At 29.3% G+C, this 25,103-nt stretch overlaps 3 protein-coding genes across 6 annotated transcripts in view; 1 reads left to right on the top strand and 2 right to left on the bottom strand.

Moving 5' to 3' along the window:
- LOC105116440 (ERAD-associated E3 ubiquitin-protein ligase HRD1B) overlaps positions 1 to 2,158 on the bottom strand; it is a 7,521-nt gene extending 5,363 nt beyond the window's left edge. The window contains exons 1-2 of one of the 2 annotated variants that reach the window (XM_011013810.1): positions 1,927 to 2,158; positions 1,095 to 1,641 (exon numbers count right to left, since the gene is read on the bottom strand). In XM_011013810.1, coding sequence (XP_011012112.1) covers positions 1,095 to 1,627 — 533 coding nt within the window. In that variant the 5' untranslated portion in view covers positions 1,628 to 1,641; positions 1,927 to 2,158. The remainder of the gene's footprint in view (positions 1 to 1,094; positions 1,642 to 1,926) is intronic. The other variant, XM_011013811.1, reaches the window with a different exon arrangement.
- Positions 2,159 to 10,834: 8,676 nt separating this feature from the next.
- Positions 10,835 to 14,442, top strand: LOC105116441 (NADH:ubiquinone oxidoreductase, 17.2kDa subunit). Its single transcript, XM_011013812.1, has 5 exons — positions 10,835 to 10,993; positions 11,335 to 11,361; positions 11,787 to 11,875; positions 13,900 to 14,009; positions 14,086 to 14,442. Exons 1-5 carry the CDS (start codon positions 10,902 to 10,904, stop codon positions 14,242 to 14,244), a joined length of 477 nt encoding a protein of 158 aa, XP_011012114.1. The 5' UTR covers positions 10,835 to 10,901; the 3' UTR covers positions 14,245 to 14,442.
- Positions 14,443 to 17,124: 2,682 nt separating this feature from the next.
- Positions 17,125 to 23,763, bottom strand: LOC105116443 (glycosyltransferase family protein). 3 transcript variants are annotated; one of them, XR_840531.1, is made up of 13 exons: positions 23,544 to 23,763; positions 23,388 to 23,464; positions 23,206 to 23,281; positions 23,035 to 23,107; positions 22,888 to 22,939; positions 22,500 to 22,564; positions 21,359 to 21,422; positions 20,715 to 20,772; positions 20,530 to 20,616; positions 18,649 to 18,742; positions 18,226 to 18,328; positions 17,687 to 17,733; positions 17,125 to 17,346 (listed from the first exon to the last, which is right to left on the bottom strand). XR_840531.1 is itself a non-coding variant. In XM_011013813.1 (12 exons), exons 1-11 carry the CDS (start codon positions 23,612 to 23,614, stop codon positions 18,236 to 18,238), a joined length of 810 nt encoding a protein of 269 aa, XP_011012115.1. In that variant the 5' UTR covers positions 23,615 to 23,762; the 3' UTR covers positions 17,152 to 17,733; positions 18,226 to 18,235. The 3 variants fall into 3 exon arrangements, 2 of the variants coding, with proteins under 2 accessions (XP_011012115.1, XP_011012116.1); XM_011013813.1 differs by having other exon boundaries at positions 17,152 to 17,733; positions 23,544 to 23,762; XM_011013814.1 differs by having other exon boundaries at positions 17,152 to 17,733; positions 22,500 to 22,561; positions 23,544 to 23,760.
- Positions 23,764 to 25,103: the final 1,340 nt, after the last annotated feature.

The following is a 25,103-nucleotide window of genomic DNA, read 5'->3' on the forward strand; positions in this document are numbered from 1 at the left end:
CCCCCCCCCCTCCAAAACACACACACACCAAAAAAATAAAAAGAACGAGGCTATATTACAGATATAGGCATCATCTATATGACTTCTAAATTAAATTTTTCTTCTCCTTTCACAAAGAAAAGTATGCCAGAAATGAGGAGTTCAAGATTTTTCCAGAACATAAACACAGGCCATCACTAGCTTCAAACAATTTACTCTTCATCAAGTAAACTTCCTTTATTCAATTTTTTGCTGCAAATCAGTCCAAACACGCATGCCCATTAGTAGATCCAAATTCTGCAATAAATATCAGGCTACAAGTCTAGTAGCAAAACTGATGTCAGAATCACAAAAAACACTTAAAATGTTCAGATGACCTGTTGATAAGTTAAACTAATCAACCATAACTTTCAAAATCAAGTAGGAAGAAAGAATGAAATGTCACTCAAATTGATAGCTTGCAATCCCATAACTTTCAACATTGTGTATAATGAAAGAACTAACACTCAAAACTGATAACTTCCCCCATATGCTGAAAACTAGTAAGTCACAAACAGTCATATTTAACCAAAACTTGAAAATTGAAACCAACCACAACTCCATCATTGTCATGGTTCCAGTTTTAACCAAAACTTGTCCCACATTGACCAATCTGGAGTTGAAGAGATACAAAGTTAAAAAAAATCAAGCTGCAAGATAACTATTTGTAGCACAGTAATGATCAATTGCATTGCTATATGAGCAAGTTTCTCTATATTTTAAGATTGTATCTCTGAAGCCTCTACTTAACTTCCATGTGTTCTCTAAATACCATTTGAATAATTTGAAAATCAATGAGTGTACCATTTGTTCTTATGCTCTGGTTTTGGTTTCTTATTCTATTTTTTCTTGGAATATACTGCACACAACTCAATACGAGATCATTAATGCAGCTGACCAGTTAAGGTATAGATTACAAGCTATTAAGAGCCAGCATAAACAAAAACATAATAAAAGATATAAGGGAAACATCTAGATGGCTCAACAATTCTGGCAGTTGAATGCAAGAACATAATGTAATTGTGATGAAATAGAAAATAAATAAAAGAGAAAAGGCATGAGCATAGTTAACTTACTCGAACGAGAAGAAGAGAGACACTGAAGCCTGCCTTGTTTCAAGCAAATACTTTACAGAACTGTACAAAAACAGGCTGTCTAGGAGAAAAAGGAAACCCAGAAAAGAAACAATCCGAACATGAGATAACCAGTTAACAGATGGTGTTGTCTCAATGTATTCAACCCTCTTTTGAGCCAACCAATGCAGAGACTTGATTAATAACAACGTGGTGACCATGGCAAGAAAGCTTACGGAGAAGTCCTGCCTAAAAATAGTAATGGCAAAGAGAATTTCCATGAGCTCTCTCCACGACTGCTCATTCAACCTCTCAACTTCAGCTTCACGGAGGGAACCAAGGAATAGCCGCTTAATGAATTGCCATAAAATGCACATAATGACTAAACCCATGTTGAGAAGAAGGACTAAAGTGATCTTAGAGGTGGATAAATAAACCATAGCTGGGTAAAACTGGCCTCTACTGTTGAATGCATGATAAGTTACAGCTAGAGCACCCACCAAACTGAGGCTCGCGTATGTGCGCAGCCGCATCATTTTTTCGTCCCAATCTATATAATCAACACATAAATTATTGATTAAAACAAACCCTAATTACAATTCCCCAATTAAAAATAATCTGCAAAACATAACAATAGAAACCCTAACGAATCTAAAAAGAAAATCGAAATCACTCAGAAACCAACAAACACAACTATTTACCAAAATCAAAATCCGTTACAGATCCTAATTCTGAAAAAATAAAGAAAAAAATCAGCACTGATTCAACAATCGAAGGATATAGAATCAGAGAATTAAAATTTAAATCATTGCGAGGAAAAAATGAAATTGGTTACCTTTGTAAGAATATAGCTATTCCTGTAACGCTAAAATATCAAAAATTTAAAAGATTGCTCTCGAACTCTATGCGGTGTTGTTTGTGGCTTTAGATTTCCAGGAGAAAAAGCAGAACTTGTTCGTTGATCCGTAATATGATGATACATGTGTCGAGTCACCCTACCCAATTAAGAGAAGCCACGTCTCTTAAGAGCTGGCTTTTCCTCATCCCGTTCGAATTTTGACAGGTTCGGGTCCGCATAACAAGTTTCTCAAAAAAAAAAAATCTCTTAGAGGGACAGGATATGCATCTCTAATTTTGGAAATTTTGTTGAATAAAATTCATGTTAATTTGATAAGAAAATCTAATAAGTTGAATTGATTTATTTAATAGGTTTAAATAAATTTAGATAATTTTTTATTTAAAAAAATTAATAAAAAATAAAAAAAATAATGAAGTAAAAAAAATAAAAAATCAGGTCATGTAAATTTTTCGAATCAATAATACAGGATATTAGATTAAAAATATTATTTATGAAAAGATAGTAAAATTTAATTTTTAATAAATATAATATTGAATGATAAATTATCACTATTATTATTATAACAATTACTCTTCTTATCGTTGTTATTATTATTACTAATATTGTTGTTATTATTGCAACTGCTATTATTATTACTATTATCAATAAATAATATCATAATTATTATTAGTATTATTATTATGATTATTATTATTATTATATTGTTGTTGTTGTTGTTATCATTGCTATAATTATTATTATAATTATTATCACCGCTACTATAACTATTACTATCATTATTTTTATTTTTATTAATATTTTTATTATTATTATTTATAATTACTATTACTACTACTACTATTATTATTATTATCATAATTACTATAATTATTATAATAAATTATTATTATTAAAATAACAAAAGTCATAAACTTGTTTTGAATGATAAAATCATAAATCATAAAAACTTTAACAAAAGGTCAAATGAAATAAATGAAAAATCAAATGAAAAAGAACCAAACTAAAATAAATATTATTACTATTGAAAAAAATCATATATTTGATTTAAAGGATAAAATTAAAAATTATAAAAATCTTGATAAAAGAGCCAAGAGAAAAAATAATAAATTAAAAGTAAAAGAACTAAATTGAAAAACATCATATATATAAATTAGAATTGAAAGACTAAATGGTAAACAAATAAAACTCAAATGAAAGAGAAAAGGACCAAAAACAAAAAATCAAAACAAAAATGATGAATTATGAAACACCAACAAAAAATAGAGATAGGCTTGGGACTAAAACTATAAAATAAATAAAAATAAAATAAGCAATTAAAAGAATGAAGATTGAAATGAAAAACAAAACATATGATAAATTATAATTGAATGACAAAATTGAAAAAAAAATAAAAATAAAAACAAAACAAAACTTTTATAAAAGGAACAACGACAAAATAAGAAATTCAAAAAATAAAGACTAAAATTAAAAAACAACAAATAAAGAGGACAGTTGTGCACTTTAGCTGTTAGGAGAAAAAAAAACAAAAAAAAATTGATTATCAATGACAATCCAACCATACAAAAAACAAAATTGATTATCAATGACAATCCAACCATTATAAACATATACAGGTACACACCATGTGAAAAATGGCATAGGTGTGCATTCGGGAAGATGGTGTATAGCTTGATTTAGTAATCGGATTGTGTTACACGCATCATTATAAGCATATACTCGTTGATGCGTGTGGAGCATGCATTAATATCTTTTTTATTAAAAAATAAAAAATAAAATATAATTTGTGTAGAGCATGTGTTAATAATTTTTTATTAAAAGATCAAAAATAAAATATGAAACTACCAAAATACCCACATGACCCTTTTAATTATACAACGTACTCATGTGAAAATACCAAAATACCCCCAAAGACAAAGCTTTTGTTTTTTATCTTTTCTAAGATTAAAAACCTTATTTTACTATATATGGAAAGTGGAAAAATCTAAAATACCCTTGTCTAACAGCATAATTTTTTTTTTTACCATGGGAGCAATGAAGTATTTTTATTATCACGAAAATTGTGATATTTAAGGTTAAAATAATATTTTTACTATGTTAAAAGATTAAAAAGACAAATACACACTCAAATAATCTCTTAATGACCACTAAACTGGAGAAAAAGATCAAAAAACCACTAGATCAAAAGCTTAAATTTCATTCGCTTAAAGGTAGAAGGATAATTTTATTATAGCAATTCACAATATATATGTGTATATGTGTGTAGAATTATAATGAAACCCCCACATGATTTAACTTTTGTTAACATTCTTCTTTTATCATAGTTTGCATTTAAATAAAATATAATATTACTACCCTAACTTAACAAAAAAAAAATTATAGCAACAAGAACATCCGCTGTTAAAAAAAATACATTACAATTGAAAAAACAAAACTAAAACTTATAACAAAAACATTATGGATTCCCTTGTAATGCACTCTATTCTAAAATGATGTTGATCTTTTTATCCTTTGGTGATTTTTTATTTTAATCATCAAATTATTACTTTTTCATTCCTTAATAATTGTGTTATATATAATTTTAAGCTCATAATTTATTTTAATTAGTTTTTTATAAAGTTTTTAAAGTGTAAAAAATATTTTAATATTTGATTAATATTTAAATTTATAAGAAAAACAATTCGGTTGTATTAAATAAAAAAAATGAAAATGTTGAGACCTAATTGATGTTATGGCTTAAATAAATGGTTTTTTCTTTTTACTCCACTATTCATAATGCACCTTTTCTCTTTTTCTTTTTTCCTTCATATGTAAAAAAAAAAATTATTTTTTTTCAATTGAACATTTTGGTTTAAAATTTTATTTTATTTATTTTTCAATACTTGTATTTCATAAATGAGAAAAACTCGTCTAAAAATAATAAATATGAAAGAAAGTTAATGAATGATCAATTTTTGACTACGAAACTAGTTGTTCTTAATATTAAATGATTTTATTTGAAAAAACAATTCCATTCAAGTTTTTTTTCCCTTTATCTCACTCAAAAACAAATATTGGAATTGATAAAAAAACATTTTCTAACTTAATTTTATATTTTTAGATCAATTTAAACGTGCTTTAAATTGATAAATTAGTTTTTTAAGTTTATAGAAGTGTTTACAAGTAAGAATAGGTTGAGAATCTATTGTTTAGACAAAAAATATTCATGAACCCTGATTTTTTACTACTTTTTTATTGTCAAACTCTAGACTTTCCTTTTAAACCCAATCACATTTTCTCTTTTTATTTCTTTTTTAATTTAAATAAAAAATCAATAAATTATTTTCTTATCCTTAATTTTATTTGATTATTTTATTGAAAATGCTTATCGTATAATTAAATGAAAGGTAGCTTCTAAAAAATATTATTAAATCTAAGAAAATTGATGATTCTAATCATGCATTTTATTTTTTATTTAAACTAATTTATTTTGATTAAAAAATGTTCTCCTTAATAATTTTTTAAAATAGGTTAAGCGACCTCTTTTTTAATATGTATATCTTTTTTTAAGTCAAGCCAGTCTTCAAATTTCTTAATTGAAATTCATTTTAAAAAATTGATGAATCTGTGTGTGAAATATTATTTAATAGAATGTTGTTTAATTTTTACTTTGTTTTTAATAAGATTATAACATATTTTCTAATTTTAACAAACACATTTTTTTGTAGTCCTTCATGATATTTATTTTTATTCTTTTCTTACTTAAATTTTATAGTATGCATGTTGATAAATTGATAAATTATTATATATTCCAAGAAGCTTTTAAATGACATGCTATAGTGCTCAAATGATTTTTTGTGTCTATGCCAATATGCTATATCAAATATGATTACGTGCCACATGCATTAATCTTGTTTTAATTGTTAAGTAAAACATAATTAATGCCATATAAATATGAATATTTATATTACATGTTGGACATATCCTTGTGATGATTTAGACATGTTTAAAGCAAACAAGAGATCATCGAATAAGTAAAAAAAAAATAATCGTGACAGTTAAAAACAAAGAACTTGTAAATATAATAGCGATCAACTTCACCAATTAGGATTTTGTAATAGGGTTTTGCCAATAAGACACCTTACAACATTCACACAATTTAAACAAACTAAAAAAAACCAAAGAAAACCAAGAAAAGACTGAAACACAAAAACAATATATTGGTTGGACAATAGCGAAATCAGTTCACCCAATTTGAGAAATGATCAAACTATTTCTTAAAATGATTTGGTCGTTTCTCAAAACAACTAGATCATTTCTAGAAAATTTTCAAAAACTGCTTTAGATTTTTAAAATGGTCTAACAAATTTTAAAAGTGTTTGACCAATTCTAAAAACGGTCTAACTGATTCTCCAATAAAAAAGAAACTATGTCTAAAGGTTAGTTTCATTTCTAAGCCTATAAATAGCTCTTTTCTTGGGCTAAACAGTGGTGAAACTTCTAAAGCAAATATCTAAGCATATTCTCTCTAAAAAACAACTCTGAACACTCATGTGTCACTTGTAATTGGAAAACAAGGTTAAATGAGAATTAGCAAAATCATCATAAAAAGCTAAATTATTATTCTAATCAACTCTACTAAAATAGTATATTATAAAAAGTGTTAGTAACACTTTAAACATATGGGGAAGCCTCTTTGAGACAAAAATTATAAGTGGTTTAACACTTGTCCTTCAACAAGTATTAGTAAAAGATTTTTTAGTCTTTAACCTATAAAAAAAAGAAAAAGAAGAATGGATTGGGGATTGGGTGTGATCTTGCATTCACAAAAACATATTATATAAAAAGTTTGGTCTTACACGGTAAGAAGATTGGTGTGTAATAGTGAAATTTTTAAACAAAAATTCAAGGAAATGAGTGAATGGATTATCAAACCTCTATGAAACTTTATGCATTCTCTTTAAACTCTAACTCTTTAATTATTGTATTTATATTGTTTGTTGTTCTTATATTAAATTAAGTGTTTAGAATTAAATGTTATTAAGTAAAATGTTTTTAAATTATTTTACTTTGCATATCTAATTCATCCGTCCACCTAGACTATTCTTTTAAGGTCTAACAATTTACTCCTAATCATTAAAAGAAACTAAGCCACATAAAAGAAACATTGTCACAATAAAAAGTGTTTTCCCCACTTTGCCCATAATATAAATCCTCACTTAACTAGCCATTTAAGTTTAGTTATTTTTTTTGTAGAGATATATTAGTTATTGATAAATTATTTTGGGCAAATCTAACTTTTAACTTTTATTAAGTATAGTGAAATGATTTAATTAGCTTTATAAGCAAAAAAAAAAAAACATAAAAATTAGCTTAGATCCATAGGCTTATTAGATCTTTTGTTTCTATGAGCATAGTTAACTTATTTATTGGAAGGAAAAAAAGAGAAAGAAATAAGTAAAACTTTCTTTTAAAGGCATTTTTAACTTTTAAATATGGTTTCTTTTATTATAATTAAGATGCCTTTGGGGTAATTTTGTGTTTTTTCTATAAATATAAAATATTAATAAAAAGAAAGAGTATAAAAATGTCCTTTCATTTATTTAATATATTTAATTTGGTTTTTATTTTTTTATTCCTATTTGTTTTACTTTTTATCTTCTTTATTATTTTTTATTTGATTTTTATATCAAATTTAGTCTCTAATTTTTTTAATAATTTTTTATCCAACTAATTAAATTTTATTTCAATTTCATCCTTTAACGTTTAATTTTATTTTTTTATGTTGAATTTGACTATTATTCTTTTTACTACTATTTATTTTTTTGGATTTTTTTTACTATATTTTGTTTTGTAATTTCATCATTCGATGTTTTATTAAGTTATTAGTTTTAAAGGTTAACAAATATTGGCTTTGGTATTTTTTAAGTTCTTTTTATAAAATTGATTTTTTTTCAATCCTATCCTTAAAGATTTAATTTTTAATTGATTTTCATGCTTTTTTTTTCTCACTTTTCTTTCTATAGGGTTATATCAATCCTATTTTTATGGTTGTGTGATTGATAAGTTAACCTGAATTGACTCAAAATATTTTTTATTGCTTTTTTTTAAAAATATTTTTATTTCAGTTTCATACCTCCATATTTTTTTATTGAAGATTTTGATTTTTTTTAGGTTTACCTTTTATGCAATTGATCCCGCCCTCGTAACATCAATCACAACTTTTAAAGGTTAACATGGGTTGACTTTGATATTTTTACGTTCTTTTTAAAATTAATTTTATTTTTAATTTTATCTTTTGATATTTTATTTTTTTAAGAATTAATCTTTGTGCCTTTTTTCTCACTTTAAAATTAATCTTTGTGCCTTTTTTCTCACTTTTATTTTTGCGGGGTCATCTCAATTTTGTACCCATGATTGTGGGTTAACAGATTAACACAGGTTGATTTGGATCCTTATTTTTTTAGTTATTTTTATTTTAGTTTCATTCCTTAGTATATATATTTTTTTGTTTTGAGAATTTTGATTCGTTATTTTTTTGGGCTTGCTTTCTACACAATCGATCCCAACTTCATGACTGTGATCACGATTTTAAAAGGTTAACATGAGTTGAACTTTTTTTATCAACTTTTTTTAAAAATATTTTTTTTCAATTTTATCCTTCAATATTTAATTTTTTACAAATTGGTCGCCATGCTTTTTTCTTCACTTTCATTTATTTAGAATTATCCCAATCATGTGGCTATAGTTGTGAGGTTAATGGTTTAAAATGGGTTGTTTTTTCATTGTTTCTTTTAAAACTATTTTTTTTTAAGTTTCAAGGCTTGATATTTTTTTATTAAAAATTTTTCTTCATTGTTTTTTAGGTTTGCCTTCTACATGGTTAGTCTTGACCTCATAACCGTGGTCACAAATTTTGAAGGTGAACATATGTTGATTTTGGTTATTAATTAGGTTCTTTTTTTAATTATTTTTTCAATTTTATTTGAACATTTTTTTTTTTGGGTATTGTCTTTAATGCTCTCAATTTTATATTTGAACATTTTTTTTTGGGTATTGTCTTTAATGCTCTCTTTTCTCACTTTCTTTTTTATAGGGTTATACCCATTATGTGCCCATGGTTGTGTGGTTTACGGGTTAACACAGGTTGACCTATATTTTTTTTTAGATTTATCATTTAATATTAAGTTGTTTTATAGTTAAACTTCATAGTTTGAATCAATTTGCTTTTATTTATGACTTTGTTTACCTTTTATTAACACATATAATCATTTGATTAAATAAAAAAACATATTATAATAAATTTAGTTAAGAAACACAACTAAATACATTGATTATGTTGCAAGATCAAATATCTTAATTTTAGTTATATCTTGATCAAATATTAATTTATTTAATTAGATATATGTATAAGCATTTTGATTTATGATTGAGAATTCTTTTTACATCCAAAAATATGTTGGAGAAGTTTGTATATTTATTTTTTATTTAAAATAATTATTCAACCCGTGACGAAGTGCAAGTACAAAACTAGACATTAACTAAGAAAAAAAAATCATTTTATTCATGTTATTATTATTATTATTTATTTATTTTTTCTTTGAAATTTTCATTAAGTAAAAAGCTAAAAGTCATTAGGGTTTATATACACCATGCAAAATGCCTTGATTTATTGTGAACTTTAATAGTCCATTTTTTAAAAAGCTATGATCATTTTTTTTTGTCTCTAATTATGTCATTTTGAAGTCAATTGATGCCTAATTGCTTATAATTATTAACAAAGAGCAAGATTAAAAGATGGGGGATCCAAGTAAAAAAGGTGGGGAACATAGGTGGCGGTCTCATAATTGGTGCACAAAGTTTTTTTTTGGTCCCCATATATTTATATTATTATTTTTGATCCTTTTTCTTTTTAAAAATTTTATTTTGACCCAAAACTTTATTTTTTTTTATTTTTTAGTCTTTGATAAGAAAGAAGAGAGAGGAAGCCACTAAATTTTGATAATAAAAATAAAAACATTATTGTTAATATAGTTTCTATAATTAAAATATCAATTTTTATGTTGATGAGTTCAATTTAATAATGAGGATTTATCTGAGATGTTTTTTAACATATGAGATGACATATTTTATGTTTTTAAATTTAGGTTAATTTTAGATTTTTATATCTATTTATAGTTATTTAAGGTTATAAATTGATTTATTAAAATTTATAAAATATTTTAAAGTAAATTTAGATGAAATCTAATTTTAAACATAAAATACAGGGTTAATTTTTCAACGCATCTATTTGTTAAAAAACTAGGCCACCACACACACTGCCATACAATGCATCGTATTAGTATATTTAAAAAAAATTAAGAAAAAAAAATATAGAGATATATCCAGAGAAAATACATGTGCATTTGATTTTAAATTTAAATTAATTTTTACTTATATATATATAAATAAATTAATTTGAATGAATTAAAAGTATGATTTTTTTATTAATTGATTTTTAAGTGATTTCTTACTTCTATTTTCACCAATTTTATGCTTTAATTTATCAATTTTTTTTGAAAATGGTGAATTTTTCTTAGATTTTAAAATTTTATTTAAATTAACATTTATTATGATTTTTTTGTGTTTTTTTATTGAATTTTCTTTCATAATCGTTTTTTTATATATATAAAATTTAAAAATGAATCATGCGAAAAATTGTTTAAGGAATTAACTGATAAACAATACAAATTTGAAGCTTACAAAATCATCCTTAATGAAAGTGAATCCGGATTTTCGGATAAAACGTGAGGGGGTAGATTGATGGAAAGTAAACTCCTGGTAATGAATTGGTAGGAACCATATACTTGAGGGGGTAAAATAAATCTTAGCCAAACCAAATAAGAAAATGAATAAATATCGAACGACAGAAACATGATTTCATCATTAACAAGAACACGAAACAGAGGCGAGCAAAACAGGAAGAAAGCAGAGAGATGGCATTGACGGTGGTGAAGGGAGCATTGAGGTCGATCAGAGAGAAAGGATTCGGAGCTTTCTTACGCGAGCTCAAAGAAGAAGGCTACCTGTACTCACCAACTTTGTCTATCTATCTATTTATTTTTCTAATCTCGAAAACAATCAGTCCAAACAAAACCCTGACTTGTTTTTAATTTATATTCGCATATTTTTTTTTATATTTGCAATTAAAAGATGCCCTTTTCTTCTTGATGTGTTGGGTTTTACAGATTCTGAGAGCAAGGGAATAAGAATTTCTATATTTTTAATGGGTTGTCTGTGAAATATAAATCGGATTGAGGAACTGAAGACTTCTGTTAGTTGTTTTGGAATTGATTAAGCTGAATGAGAAAGTGGGCAAAGATAAAAGGAGGATACTGACTGCTTATTTCCTTTGCTTTCATGTTTCAGGAATGCTCTTGCCGATGGAAATCTTCTGTAAGTTAAAAGCTCTTTAAAAATTCTAAATTATTATTATTTAAAAAATTACCGAAGATTGTAGCAAAGATTTGATTCAATCCAACAAATTATTTTTCTTGTTCATGCATTTCCATTGGTGAAAATTATGCTAGTTGAATTACTGTGCCCTTTCACTGCTTGAGTCCCAATAAGCCCTTATAGCCACACTCTTGCGTTTTGATCTCCTTACCTGCTCTAGATCCACGTTTCATTATACATATTTGGGTAAACTTGGTCTTGCAATTTTTCCTGTCTCGTCATATTTCTGTTTCACTTGTGAGCTGGGTGAGCCTTCTATCTATTGCTCTATTCAGCTATATCTCCATATCTTACAGGAGCCTTTACGAATGTTTTTATTCTTGATGTTTAGTTGATTTTTATATTTGTAATTTGATTGATTTTAGGCAAACCAAAATACACAATATTGGTGCAAAGCTTGTTGGCGTTGACAAATTTGGTAACAAGTATTATCAGAATCTCGAAACCATACATGGTTAGTTTTTCTCTCTCATTTTCATATAATGCGTTTCTTTACTACTGTCAGATCTATGCATGTTCAAGGTGATGACAACTATGTCACTTCACCATGCAGTTGTGACATGTGTTATTCCTACCATGACAATATTTTGAAGAGTTTTACCTGATTATTCATGTAAATTTATAGTTCATGAGTGGTTGAACTTTTTCATCAGTTTCAATTCTAGGATCTATCACCGACCTTAAGCTATGTGTCGTGTAAGAGATCCCATTTCTGTTGAAGGTCCAATTTTTCTTTTCATTTCTTTTTTTTCAAGCCTTTTCATGTAGTGTTTTTTTTAGGATGCTATATCTTCCTTTTGTAATCTTGTTCTTATTCTCATTCAGTAAAATACAGTTTCCTGCACAACATTCCTGTCATTTTAAAGCACACCCAATCTAAACAAACTCATTCTCATAACTGAGGCAATTATCATAAGCAACTGATGTCTTGTCATTGGATGTTGAAATGAGCGCTGATGCTTATGAACGCTCGTTCCTGATTGTAATGTTGAGAGGATAAGGCAGGGTGGTTTTGTCCACAAACTTTGGGGGACTTTTTAATAATCTGCCCCTGGGTGACGTGATGGGTTTTGTGGCATTATGTTGCACAAATCCTCGTCTAGCTGATGGTTACACCTTGTCTTCAAAGAGGAGGTTGCAAGTTTACATTTCCTATCTGCAAATTATCAACAAAGCTTTTGTGTCTATGTTGAATGATATCATCAATTTGATGTGTTTGTCAGAAGAACACTTGGATGCCTTCCTCAATATTTAGTAAGTTACTATGTAATAAGCTAAGTCTCTTGGCTTCCTTATGGTGTTTGACATTTGGAGCTTTCTGAGGGATTTCACTAGTTTGATATTTAATGGGATTTGGAAAGAGCTTCTATATTAGGGTTTATTTTTCAATTTAGATGGCGACTCATCCTCACTTTTTTTTTTTTTGTATTTTTTTCTTCATGAAAGAACCTTTTCCCATTTAGAAGAAAATGTAAAGAGAGTTTTTCTTTTGCAAATCCATTGTTGAATATCTTTTTGGCCATGTAATACTGGAAAGTGCATCCTCTTCCTGGTTCTGCAAGCTCTTCTTTTCAGTGTTATTAGTGCAAGATATATATCACTCTTTTAGGACCTAACGTATAGATTCTTTATATCTCTATGATGGATTCTTTTTCCCGCTTTTTTTTGTGGAATTTGGAAAATTAGATTGTTTCATTTTTTTATGGGTTTTTATTTTAGTTTTCCATGCATGTCTTTGGCTCTTCAGAACTTCACTTTAGGAGATGAAGAAAACAATAGTGGGAAGTGGAGCGGACTATCTCTTTCCTCATTTGGCTTCTCCCTATTTTAGTTATTTACCACTATTTTTTTTAATTAGTTAAAGGAAATAAGATAACTAGAGTGGAGCATCCCTCGCCTCATATAGATGAATCCAACTATTTTGGAGGCTGAGGCCTTGTTGGTGTTTTATCAGTAATTTACTGTTATTAGTCTCACCTCTATGATATCATTCTGCAATTCCATTTGTGTGTGAATGCACTTGATGCTAAAATCCAATTGACTATTACAATGAGCCTATATGAACAGGTTTTTCTTTCTTTTTTTTATAGAAAATTCTCATCTTTTGCCCTTGAAAGGAAGGAATATAAAGAGGCAAGTAAAAAATGAGAAGAATGGGAGGATGGTGACTTTGGTGCTTTCCTAGTTACTTGAGCTATGATTTACTTGCCACTAGGATGTTACTAGCAACCAGTAGGGACATGTACTGAATCATATAGTTATTGCCATCGGATTGGATTTAATGTTTCTGTGGCTCATTTAAATGTGTGGTCCAGTTATAGCCATCACCAAGACTATCGGAAAGTGGTAACGCCTCAGGAAATTTAGACTGTCCTGTAGAGTGTCATAAAGTAATGTGAAAGCTACTGATTCAAGGTCTTCAAGGTTTGCTTTTATGCCTTAAGCGCTTTGCTTTTGACTTGTTGTGGCATTTTGTAGGAAGGCACCGGTGGGTTGAATATGCCGAGAAGAGTCGCTACAATGCTTCTCAAGTACCACCAGAATGGCATGGTTGGCTTCACTTCATAACTGATCATACTGGGGATGAGGTAACCCTCTTTTACGTAATTGGTGAAATATAATGTGAACATTCATTTTGACAGAAACACTTGGCTTTTGTTGCAGCTTCTGATGTTGAAACCAAAGAGGTACAGTGTTGAGCACAAGGAAAATCTCTCTGGAGAGGGAGAGGAGTACATATACCATTCTAAAGGACACACCCTCAATCCTGGGCAGAAAGACTGGACCAGATACCAATCTTGGCAACCCACTAAGACCGAGTAATCCCTTGAGTCCCACCAATTTCATGATATTCAGAACCAATTTGATTGAATAAATGTTGTGTACTTTGTTGGAGCCTCGAAGTTTTGATTTGTTCGCCTCACCGCAAGAGCCTTGAACAAAGCAAGTTTTAATAATTTTATTGATGATATTCAGTTTGAATCATGGCTATGTGGAAGCATGTAGCATATGCGTTATCATTGAACTACCGAGTCCATTGGTATTAGTTTTCTACCCTCTTTTGAAGTTTGTTTTCTAGACTAGCGCAGTAGAAAAATATACTTCCCAAACTACCATAACTGAAAAATAATTCCGAATTGTATGCGTAATTTGGTGTGTAGTGTCAACTAACAAATTTCAACTTAAGTTTTTGCTTTCTCAAATAATTCATTTATGCAGGAGTCAACATGTTTTCTTTTATGGCATAAAAGAAATAAAAATAATCTAATGGGTTGAAAAAAAGATGAGGATATATTGGAGTTTCGATGATAAAGCTTTTAGTACTACTAGAAATATATCAACAAAATGAATTTATAAACACCATATGAATTTATGGACATCAACAAAATGAATTTATATATTAACAAAATGAATTTATAGATATTATGAAAAACTAACTTTAACGCTAATAGTGGCGAGTTATATGCATAATTTCAACATGCTATTAGTATCTCATCATAAATTTTGAAGTTGGTTTTCCATGATATTAATAGATTTATTTTATTGATATTTTTTCAGTGGCATTAAAAGTTCCATAATTAGAGCTTCAATGTATCTTCAAGGCCTCCTCTATTTTTTTTTTTAATCTATCATATCTTGTGTTTTTTTTTTTAATTTTATATAGCTATTAGATTATTTTGATTTATTTCATGCTGTTGAATATTTATAAAAAAGCATGTTGACTGTTGCATGGGTGAATTATCTGAGAAAACAAAAACTTGGAATTGAAATTTATTAGCTGCGCTACATCTGCAACACCCTAATTGCGCCTATACTGCAAGCGCATGTCAACTACAGTATTAGTTTAAGAATTATTTATCATGAGAAATATTTTTTTACTGTGCTCCTCTCGGAAAAAACTCCAGCAGGACGATATGCTTTAATTTAGTTCTTTTTTACGCCAGGACACATGTAATTTTTTCAAACACATACAATTTTTTAAAGTCAAACATATACCCTTCAATCACTGTTTTTTATACCCGTCATGTAGAGTATCCAATGTTTAATTTCGAATCAAAATAACCTAAGCTGAAAAATTCATTTTTGGCATTTGAGATCCTCTTTCTAGTAACCAAGAAAAGAGAGGAGAACTGGATTGATTTCAAGATTGCACAGAGCAAGCCCATTGACAGGCAAGCGAACAACGATTCAGGGTTTGTAGCAAAGAGAAGTGGCGATGTTTTTCGGCGGTGAAAATAAGTTAAGAGAGCGTTTCTAAATATTTTCATTTTTTTAAAAATATTTTTAGATTATTTTAATATATTAATATCAAAAATAAATTTTTAAAAATAATTTTTTTAAATATATTTATTAATAAAAAATACTTTAAACCCAACCATTATTACAATTCTAAACATACCCTAGACCTAAACCTAAGAACCATTTAAACATTGTAACCCAAAGGGTTTCAACTTTAACAGATAAAATATTGAAGGGAAATTAAGTTTTGTAGCGAGGAGAAGATTTTGTAAAGGTTTATTCTAGATGATTTTATTCCCATTTCTCAACTTGTTATTCTCACAATGCCAGTTTTTGTAACGAGTATGATCTTATTAAATATGTATCTTGATAAATGCACACCTTAATTCTAAAATAATTATGTTACTCTCATCAAAATAGTAAGACGAAAAAAAGACTAAAAAACCCTATATTTTGATGATTTTATTTTATCTCTGCCTGCTTCAAGTTTTATACTTTATAATATTTAATTAGTGTATCTTGGAGGATCTTGACTTGCTAAATAGCATTGTTTTAGTTTGGGGTGGGTCTCAACAAAAATAGGCGAGGATTAACCCCGTATAACCCAGTAAAAAATCTACACTATCCTGTAACCTTGCCCATCCTGAAAAAAATTAGGTTGACTAGTGATTTGGTTTATCTAGAAAAAAATTAATTAAAATTTATTAATATTTTTAAATGATGGTAATTTTTTTTTATAAAATAAAAAATTTGAGTTAATATAGATTAACTCACAACAAGTGATCAGTGAGCTAGTTTTGTGCAAGGAGTTGGACACAAATGTTAACAGTGTTGTGGTAGTAAAGTGAGATTTGGACTGCATTTTAAAAATATATTTATTATGAAAAATTTTAAAATAATATTTTTTAATGTTTTTTTAATAATTTTAATATGATATTATCAAAAATAGAGTAAAAAGTTTTTAAAAATCATTTAAATATATATTTTTATTAAAAATATCATGTATGACAATATTAAACTAATAACCATACATACACGTGGGTTATGTTATAAAGAAAACAAGTGAGGGTAGTAACATCTAATTTGTAAGAGAAAAAGACTTCAATTTTTGAAAAATAAAATATTAATCATAATATACTGTTTTTCTTACAAATTACTTTTTCTTAATATAAAGAAGATCAGTTTTAAAATTAATTACTTATTAAGATTTCAATAAATTAGAAGAAACACATTAAACAAGACCATTTTAATCTCTATAATAAGTAATAGAATGAGAATAAAAAATAAAAAGCCGAATAGCAATAACATCTACGTTATTTTTTTTTTCAATTCAATTCCGCTTGTTCTAAACAAAATAATTTTTCCACTCAGTTTAGATCTTTATTTATTTTCAATGCGTTAAAATAAAGCACGTGAATTTTTGACACGTGGTATGCAACCTAACAAAAATAGACCAGGAAAAAAAAATAAAAACCCTCGACAGAACTTATAATACAAAGGCAAAATCCATCAAAATCCTTGTACATGGACATATAAAAAAATAAAAACAAGAAAAAACAAAAATACAGGAGCAAAATGAGCCAATAACCTGTGAACAGGCAGGTATTAGTACACGCAAACTACCCCTTGCCTTCCCACAAAGCCAATTCAAGTTGAAAGCCAATCCACGATTGCAGAGATGAAAAGCTCAGCAGAATTGAAGAGCAGGAATGCTCAGGTTGCATCGAACACATATAGCTTTTGTGATTGTATGTGTTCTTTAAAAAAAAAGAAAAAGAAAAACCCTTCTCCATCAGCATCAAACCTCCATTAATATTTTGCAACCTTTCAAGGACAAATATTTTAAGCTCCTAGCCAATCCCACATATCTCTTTTGGATGTGGTGCACATTATCTTGATAAAAAACAACAAGAAGGTAGAAAGAAAGATAACAGCAACTTCTCTGAACAATCATTCCTGCCTTTCCTTCAGCCGCCCATAACCTCTACACTTAACAGTAACATTCACGCGAAGATTACAACAAAAGTGATCACAATCTTACATGCCCGAGAATCAAGACACCAAGAGAACTTCCTGGAAATGAAAGGTGAAGATAGTGAAAACTTTTTAAAGGTTTTCAAAACTAAGAATCAGAATAATTGACCAGCACATCATGCAATTATCATTATCTGATAATGAATTCAAACAATCATGATCATGGAACCAAATTTGAGATGTACTTTCAGTCTTCAGAAGTCACATTTCATTTACTCTAAAACGGCACATTTATCATTTGGAACCATAATACCTAGATTAAGCTACCTATGTCTTGGTTCAATGTTGAAGAAAGCCCTCAAGTAATAATTCGCGTCAAATGTATTGCAAGAAAGATAGTCCATGCAATCAAAATCTGAATGCGTGTCCATGTGAGAACACATCTGCATTCATGCATATGCATATATCTTATATTGGATAATAATCAATATGCTCCTATTTACAAGACTGATCCTGATGCTGTAGAAGGCTTGAAGTGACATATATAATGAATCTACAATATCCACATAACTCATAGACTGTGAAACTTACCAAGCATACACTAAGCACATGGGCAAAGTCTCCTGGTGTGCCAAAGTGAACCATCACAGGAAAGCAATGATTGTGTTCGAGTATACAAACATGCTCCTGGATTCTGAGGAAAAACAGAAAAAACATAATTCATACATTAGCTTCGAGAAATCAATTCATTTTTAGAATCCTAAATTTTGATTTTGACAACATCAATTCTTCTTTGATTGTAAATAGTACAGGGCTCGAAAAACAATAATTTCTAATGTTCTATGCAAATTGATCTAAGATCTTTCCACCTCTGCCAGTTCTAATACCATTAGTAAATTGCCAATTAGTCAGAAGATATTTAAGCATGAGCTGCTGAAGCAGACTGCCCAAAAGGTACTGCAAATTTTCACTTGTAGTAAATTGCTATCACTTTGTCAAGAAGGGAAAATATACCAAGTGTCTTGGAGCATCTGCAACTACTTCAGCAGGTTGATCTGTTCCAATGCTTGCTAAACAGGCTCCTTTGCAACTCATATATTTCTGCATGCTGTCCACAAAGAAAGATTCCAGAAAAACATCTTATATAAAAAACATAAAGCAAAATGAGACTTGCATCACATCAGAGTCCAAATTGTGCTCTCTAACAGTGACAATCTCCCAAGGGAAGATGAAACCAGGGCATCAATTTTATGTGTCCATAGCATTGAGGGAAAAAAAATGAAAAACTCACTATTCACAATCGAGTCATTAGAAAACAAAATTGAGATGAAGCAAATAGTAATATTAACAATATCCCAATCATTAAAACACCTGATGTTTAATTGTTAAAAGTTAAAACCCTTCAAGAAAAGGCATTTTTCAATGTCTCCACTTTTACCAAATTCACAATCAAGTGTTTCAGCTTTAATTTTTAACAATTAAGGTTGTCAACATTTTAAAAGCACACAATTGAGTGCAAAATTGGAAGCCTGTGAAGTTAAAGGTTGACGTGTTGTTAAGTGGTGACATTGATTTATTAGATCAGATATAACTAAAGGCACATCTGTAATCTTCTACCATTTCAAAATATTCTTTTATAAGATAGAGGTAAAATTAAATTAAATTAAAAAACAATAAAAAAGACACCCCTCTATCTTGCAACAACCAACTCCCACCTAGTCATGAACCTTCTTAACCCACCACCACCACCATCATTCATATAAAACTGCTACTACCACAAATTCTGCCCCACAGACACTTGAAAAAAAAAAAAAACCATGCCCAATCTCTTTTTTACCAGGCCAACAGAAGCCCAAACCTGCTCCTCCACCACTTCTATCTCATGTTCATTGCTGAGCCACCATAAATCAGCAGATCTACATAATAAAAGAAGAGCACCTACACCTTTCATCAATTCCTCTTTTCACCCACCACCTACTCATAGCCAAAACTTATTTTTATTCATTAGAGAAGAGTGGGGGGTGGGGGGTGTTTGTGGAGAGATTTTTGCCACTTGCATGAGATTTGTTGTTGAGGGTGTTTTTTGTTTTATTGTGTTTAATAAGGTGTTCCACGTTGGCCCAACTAATAAGTATGCTTGACATATCACAAATTAATAGACATGTAGGATTGAGAAGAACACGACATCTGCTTTTGCGTCAAAGAAACATGGTATACATTACTAGTAGGAATGACGTAGTATGGAAAGTGCGAAGCAGTAGAAAACAGAAATTACAGCAGAAAAATGGTTAAAACTAGGATAAAATTGAAGTTGGAACAAGATAATAGAGTTTAGGGTTTATAAGAAACCTCTAAAATCTGAATAGATTGATAAAATAACAAAGAACTACTTTTTAGAATAACCAGGCAGCCAATTTATACTAGTTTAAGCCCTACATCCTAGTCTAGGTCCCTAAGCAGAACTACTAGCCAATAAAGGAAATAAAGGAAACACTTTAAGAAGTTACATGATAATCACATGACCCTGAATTCAGCAACACTAATACCAGAAATATAATAAAATAAATTATGAACAAAGCTCCTGCATCAGGGAACAAAGTAAAAATTCCGATTCTCTTTTGTCCAAAAGAGAGAATTTGAAGGAGTGATCATAACATTGGTTACGGAAGCATTTACACTGAAGAAAATATGATTGATATCACCAAATGTCAACAATAAATCCCAACGATTTCACTTGCATGTTTAAGCCTCACCCTAAGCTGGAATACCTTATGTAGTTCAACATTGTAAATAATATTACCAAACATTTTTCTTCATTGGAGAAATTTTTTCAGATACTCTATAACAATATCAAACTATAATTAAACAAATATGTTTAAAAAGAATGTTACTTACACGTCACATTGATTAAGCACCAGGAGCTTATTTAAGACGCATGACTGTCCATTTGACTTGCAAACTGAATCACAGGACTCACCTTGCCTATCAACCAGTGATGAGAAATTTGAAAGGAATAAGCACTACAAGACAATTTAATTTAGTGAAATTAACAAACAGACACAACTATGATGATAACTCACTTTCCAATTACAACATTTATTCCACCCAGCCTTGCTTCTAATTGAGTATAATTGGCCCCTGACACAGAAAATTCCGGACAGAAAAAAACAATTTTTTTTTTCACAGCCATGTTCCCAGGAGAAACAAAAAAAAAAAGAAAAAGAAAAAAAAGAGGTTAGTGGACTGCAGAAAAGATTAATGTGAAAAAAATTTGGGGAACAATTCCAAGATGAGAATTAAAGAATATTAAAGAATAGTATGATTCATTAATTGATCTCAAATCTGTTATATCAAAGACATGAATGGCAACTTGATTCTTTTAGAATGAGTGATCAGCATATTCTATACATTAACAAAATCTCCAAGTCACTCAATATCGAAGCTTTAAGAACATGAAACCAACTGAGGCTAAAGAGAATAAAGAAGACATGGGGACAGGGCCCAAATCTCCAAAACAATGAGAACAGCAATAAAGGTTACAGATAAGCAGAATCGTAAAAAAAAAAAAAAAACTCTGCTGAACAAAACTATCATCCTTTTAACTCAAGAATTCATGTTACTAGGGTGTGACATAAGTTCAAATCTGACAAACAAGGGAAAGGGCAAGAGTGCAACTCATAATTTGTAAGTAAACAAACTTTGACAAGATAAAAATATAGATTACCTGAAGAATTTGATGGCAGTGAAAAGCAATGATGGAAATCACTCCGATAAGCATTTTCATGAACCTGAAATATTCATACCAATTTCAGGTGCAGTATACCACTATTAAACCAGAACAAGGTGGAACGATTAGGATGGAAACAAAAGCAGCTAATAATCTCAGCCACTACATTAGAATTTAATAAGGTGACACGATGGAAGATATATAGGTCAGTGTTGTCAGATCTGTTCCATTCCGCCCAGAATAGCTGGATTATCTCATATCTGTGCAAAAAATGGAACACTGAGCCCTCCATTTAATCTTGTTTGAGATGTTGGGTTATCTTGGAAATTCCAGACAAGTTCTGACTGGAAGGTCTCCGATATGCAAAGTTGATCTTGTTCGTTTCGAAGAAAGTGAAAAGAAAATAGTGTAGTTTAAGAAGAAAGGAAAATGTGTCCAGCTAGCAAGCTTATTTAATAGCTATACTTTCTGAATTCCCATCCATGTTAACTTTACAAATATTTTATAATTCTGGTGCACTGCTAATGTCAAATCAAGATGACCACACAAATCAGTTTCTATCTCTCTCAGTTTTTTTCATTCTATGTTCAAATTTTTTTAACAGAATGATTATTTTCATTAGTATGTTTATTTAAATAACCGTAATAATTTTTTTCAAGAGAGAATAAGTGCATTTTTTGTAACTCCTGTCAATTTGAATCGTAAGGTTATGTCCTCTTCTCCACCTATCAACTCTACAATTTGACACATTCAGATCAAAGATTATTTGCATAACTACTCATTTTCATTACTGTTCAATTCTCTAAGAACAATCACTAACAACCCCTCCTAAACAAAAAAAAAAAAAGAGAAAAATTAGTTTCAGTATTCTCATCATCATTTCATGAAAGTTCATACCTAGCAGTGTAAATCTCTTACCATGTTTTCCTATCCACCCTTTTCCATATTGAAACTTTGTTTTCAAAGAGTTTTCTCTATAGTTGTACTTTGTCAAACAATGCAATGTTCATTGGTCCAAATCTTTTCTAAATTGGTCACTCTAGGTTTCATGATTTCAATATATGATTGCATCATCATCATTCTATGCAACATATAGATAAAACTTGAGAAAAATCAAATAAGTCAAAAGACAACTTACCACGCTCTCCGAATTATGACGGCACCTCCCAGCACAGAAATCAAAAACACTTGTATAACTCACTGCTAAAAGGAAATGTAAGCACATGCTATTTTCAAATGATACTAACGTAAAATTTGAAATTTCATAAGAGGGAATATTCAGTTTGTTGTATTACATATACCCTAAAAGAGTGCAGGCATGAATAGCAATGGGGACTGACTTGGCAAAATACAATCAGAAGAAGGATTGGTACAGAGGTCAGTCTAAATATTCAGTGCTATGTAGACTAGATACGATCATCCAATTTTAGTTAAAAAATTGAATTGAATTAAAAGTTGATTCTATGAATAACAATTTAGGCGGATTAGAAATCAGGATGTTGGAAGGGCAAGAAAGATAAGTTTACCTGCAGTTGAAGGCTTGGCTATCTTGACCTTGAGAACTTGTGCCTCTTGTGTCTGCGGAGTAACGAACAGATCGTGACATGACAAGATAAAAGCAACCGAACCCATTACCCACCAACCCAAATAAACAAGCATTGAAGAAGAAATACCCTTGAAGGATGAAGGCAGCACGAAACACAAAATTCATAGGAGTTGCAACACTGTGAAACAAGGTTGCATCCCCTGCAATAATAAATTTTAATTAGCACCTTTTTATTGATTTATTTTCTCTGATTGCCATCAAAACAAACAAAGAAATAATAATAATAAAAAAAACTCACTGACAAGAAAATCTCAATCCGTTTATAGGGCAGCAACGAGATGTTGGATCCACTGATAACGCATCACATACATACCCTACAAAAAAAAAATGTATATCTGCTTTAGCTTATTACTAGCAAGCTTTCTTAACCATAGAACTCATAGAATGGGAAATCGATGAGCGAGCGACAGACAGACTGACCATTATCGTCAGAGAGCAGATATCTTCCTTGAACTGTATTCCTGCAACTCCTGATCTGTTCGAACCCGATATCCTTCCTACATCAATGCCAAAAAAATTATAAGGTCTGAATTTCTTTTCCTTATCTTTAACAGCCAGGATGAGAAATTAGCCTACCTGATTGCTGAAATTATAGACGAGAACTGAAAAAGGATGAGTAGTTGTAAAGAAAGATGATATTTGGTCATTCTTAATTCGATGAACGAATTGCTGCTTTTTTCCCCCAAATTAGGGGTTCTCCTCCACGGTCAGCAGTATCAGACAGGGAAGACGTGTCGTGTTTCCAGGACAAAGAAGACACGTGGAGGGGGGCGGCTTGGAATGGACACAGTCCCGGGAAGAAACATGTAAGAACCCGATGGATTAATGATATAATTTAGCATATTCCATTTTAACATTGGTTTTTAACCTTAATTTCAATACAATGTTCAAGAGGCTGCTGTGCTAAAAAATATAGCTATTTATTTATTTTATGCTTGTGTGATTCTATTGATCACAACCAAAAAGGTTGTAGAATTCGCTATGAATTGATTTAATATGATGAGAATAAAAAAGGTATGTATTTTCACCTTGATTTATTTCATATAAAAACAAGAAAAACCTATTTTATTTTTTTGAGTTTTTTTTGGCTTTTTAATTGATATAAAAAACCTATTCCAATTGCCCAATATTTTTTTATATCTTCTATTTGTTTTATTGGGTTTTTTAATGTTTTTTGGAGGTGAATAATCATAGTGTTTATAAGAATATAATATCAAAATACAATCTTTATTCATCAAGCTATACATAATTTTGTCTATCAAAATACAATCTATATTCATCAAGCTGTATATAATTTTGTCACATAAACAAAAAAACAATAATATAAGAAAGAAGAAAACTCCTTTCTCTCCATATCAAATAGCCATTAAAATCCCAGATTTTCATCCTCTTAATTCCAATAATTTTCAATTAATTGATCCAGCAAATAACAAAACCTAAATCCTAGAAATTTAACTATCTTCCTCATAAATTTTTAAAGAATACCATTACAAGATAAAAAAGAATAATAATAAAAACAACACAGCCAACCTTTGTTGCAACAGATTTCCCCATCAACTTTCCTCTCTGAAAATTCTTTCTAGAATTCTTCTCTATTCAAACAATACACTCATTTTTTCTTTCTTTTCCCAAAGAAAAACCCCAGAGACTATAGCTCATAATCTTTATCTTTGTATGGTTTAAAAGAAACCGGAGATTTCCAAGAAGATAAATGAAAATGTAAGTAATAAGATGCAATTTATAAAATGAAAAAAGAATAAGGTGAAGAATTTAAGGGATTGGATGAAAAGTTGGAACAAGAAACTTAATTGATAGCCACAACCAACTTGTTCTTCTATGTTTTGATGAAAGAAAGAACAAGATTCCATATAAACAGGTACTGGATATTTTCCAATTAAAACAAGAGAGCCCAACAATTATCTATTCAAAATGTAACTTCAGAAGTTATGTTTGCATTGAAAGCCATTAAATTTGGTGAATTTTTTTATACAAGTTGTCCTGTATCTTTAATTAGAAAAAGTTGAATAAAATGAACTAGAACTTAAAATAGCATAGAAGCTCATGTTATCAATATCATCACTATCATCCCACCACTTCTTAATGAAGCTCATAAAATGTTTTGCAAGAAACATTTAC

The sequence above is a fragment of the Populus euphratica genome, unplaced genomic scaffold (assembly GCF_000495115.2).
Source record: "Populus euphratica unplaced genomic scaffold, PopEup_1.0 scaffold951.1, whole genome shotgun sequence".
Lineage (NCBI taxonomy): Eukaryota > Viridiplantae > Streptophyta > Magnoliopsida > Malpighiales > Salicaceae > Populus > Populus euphratica.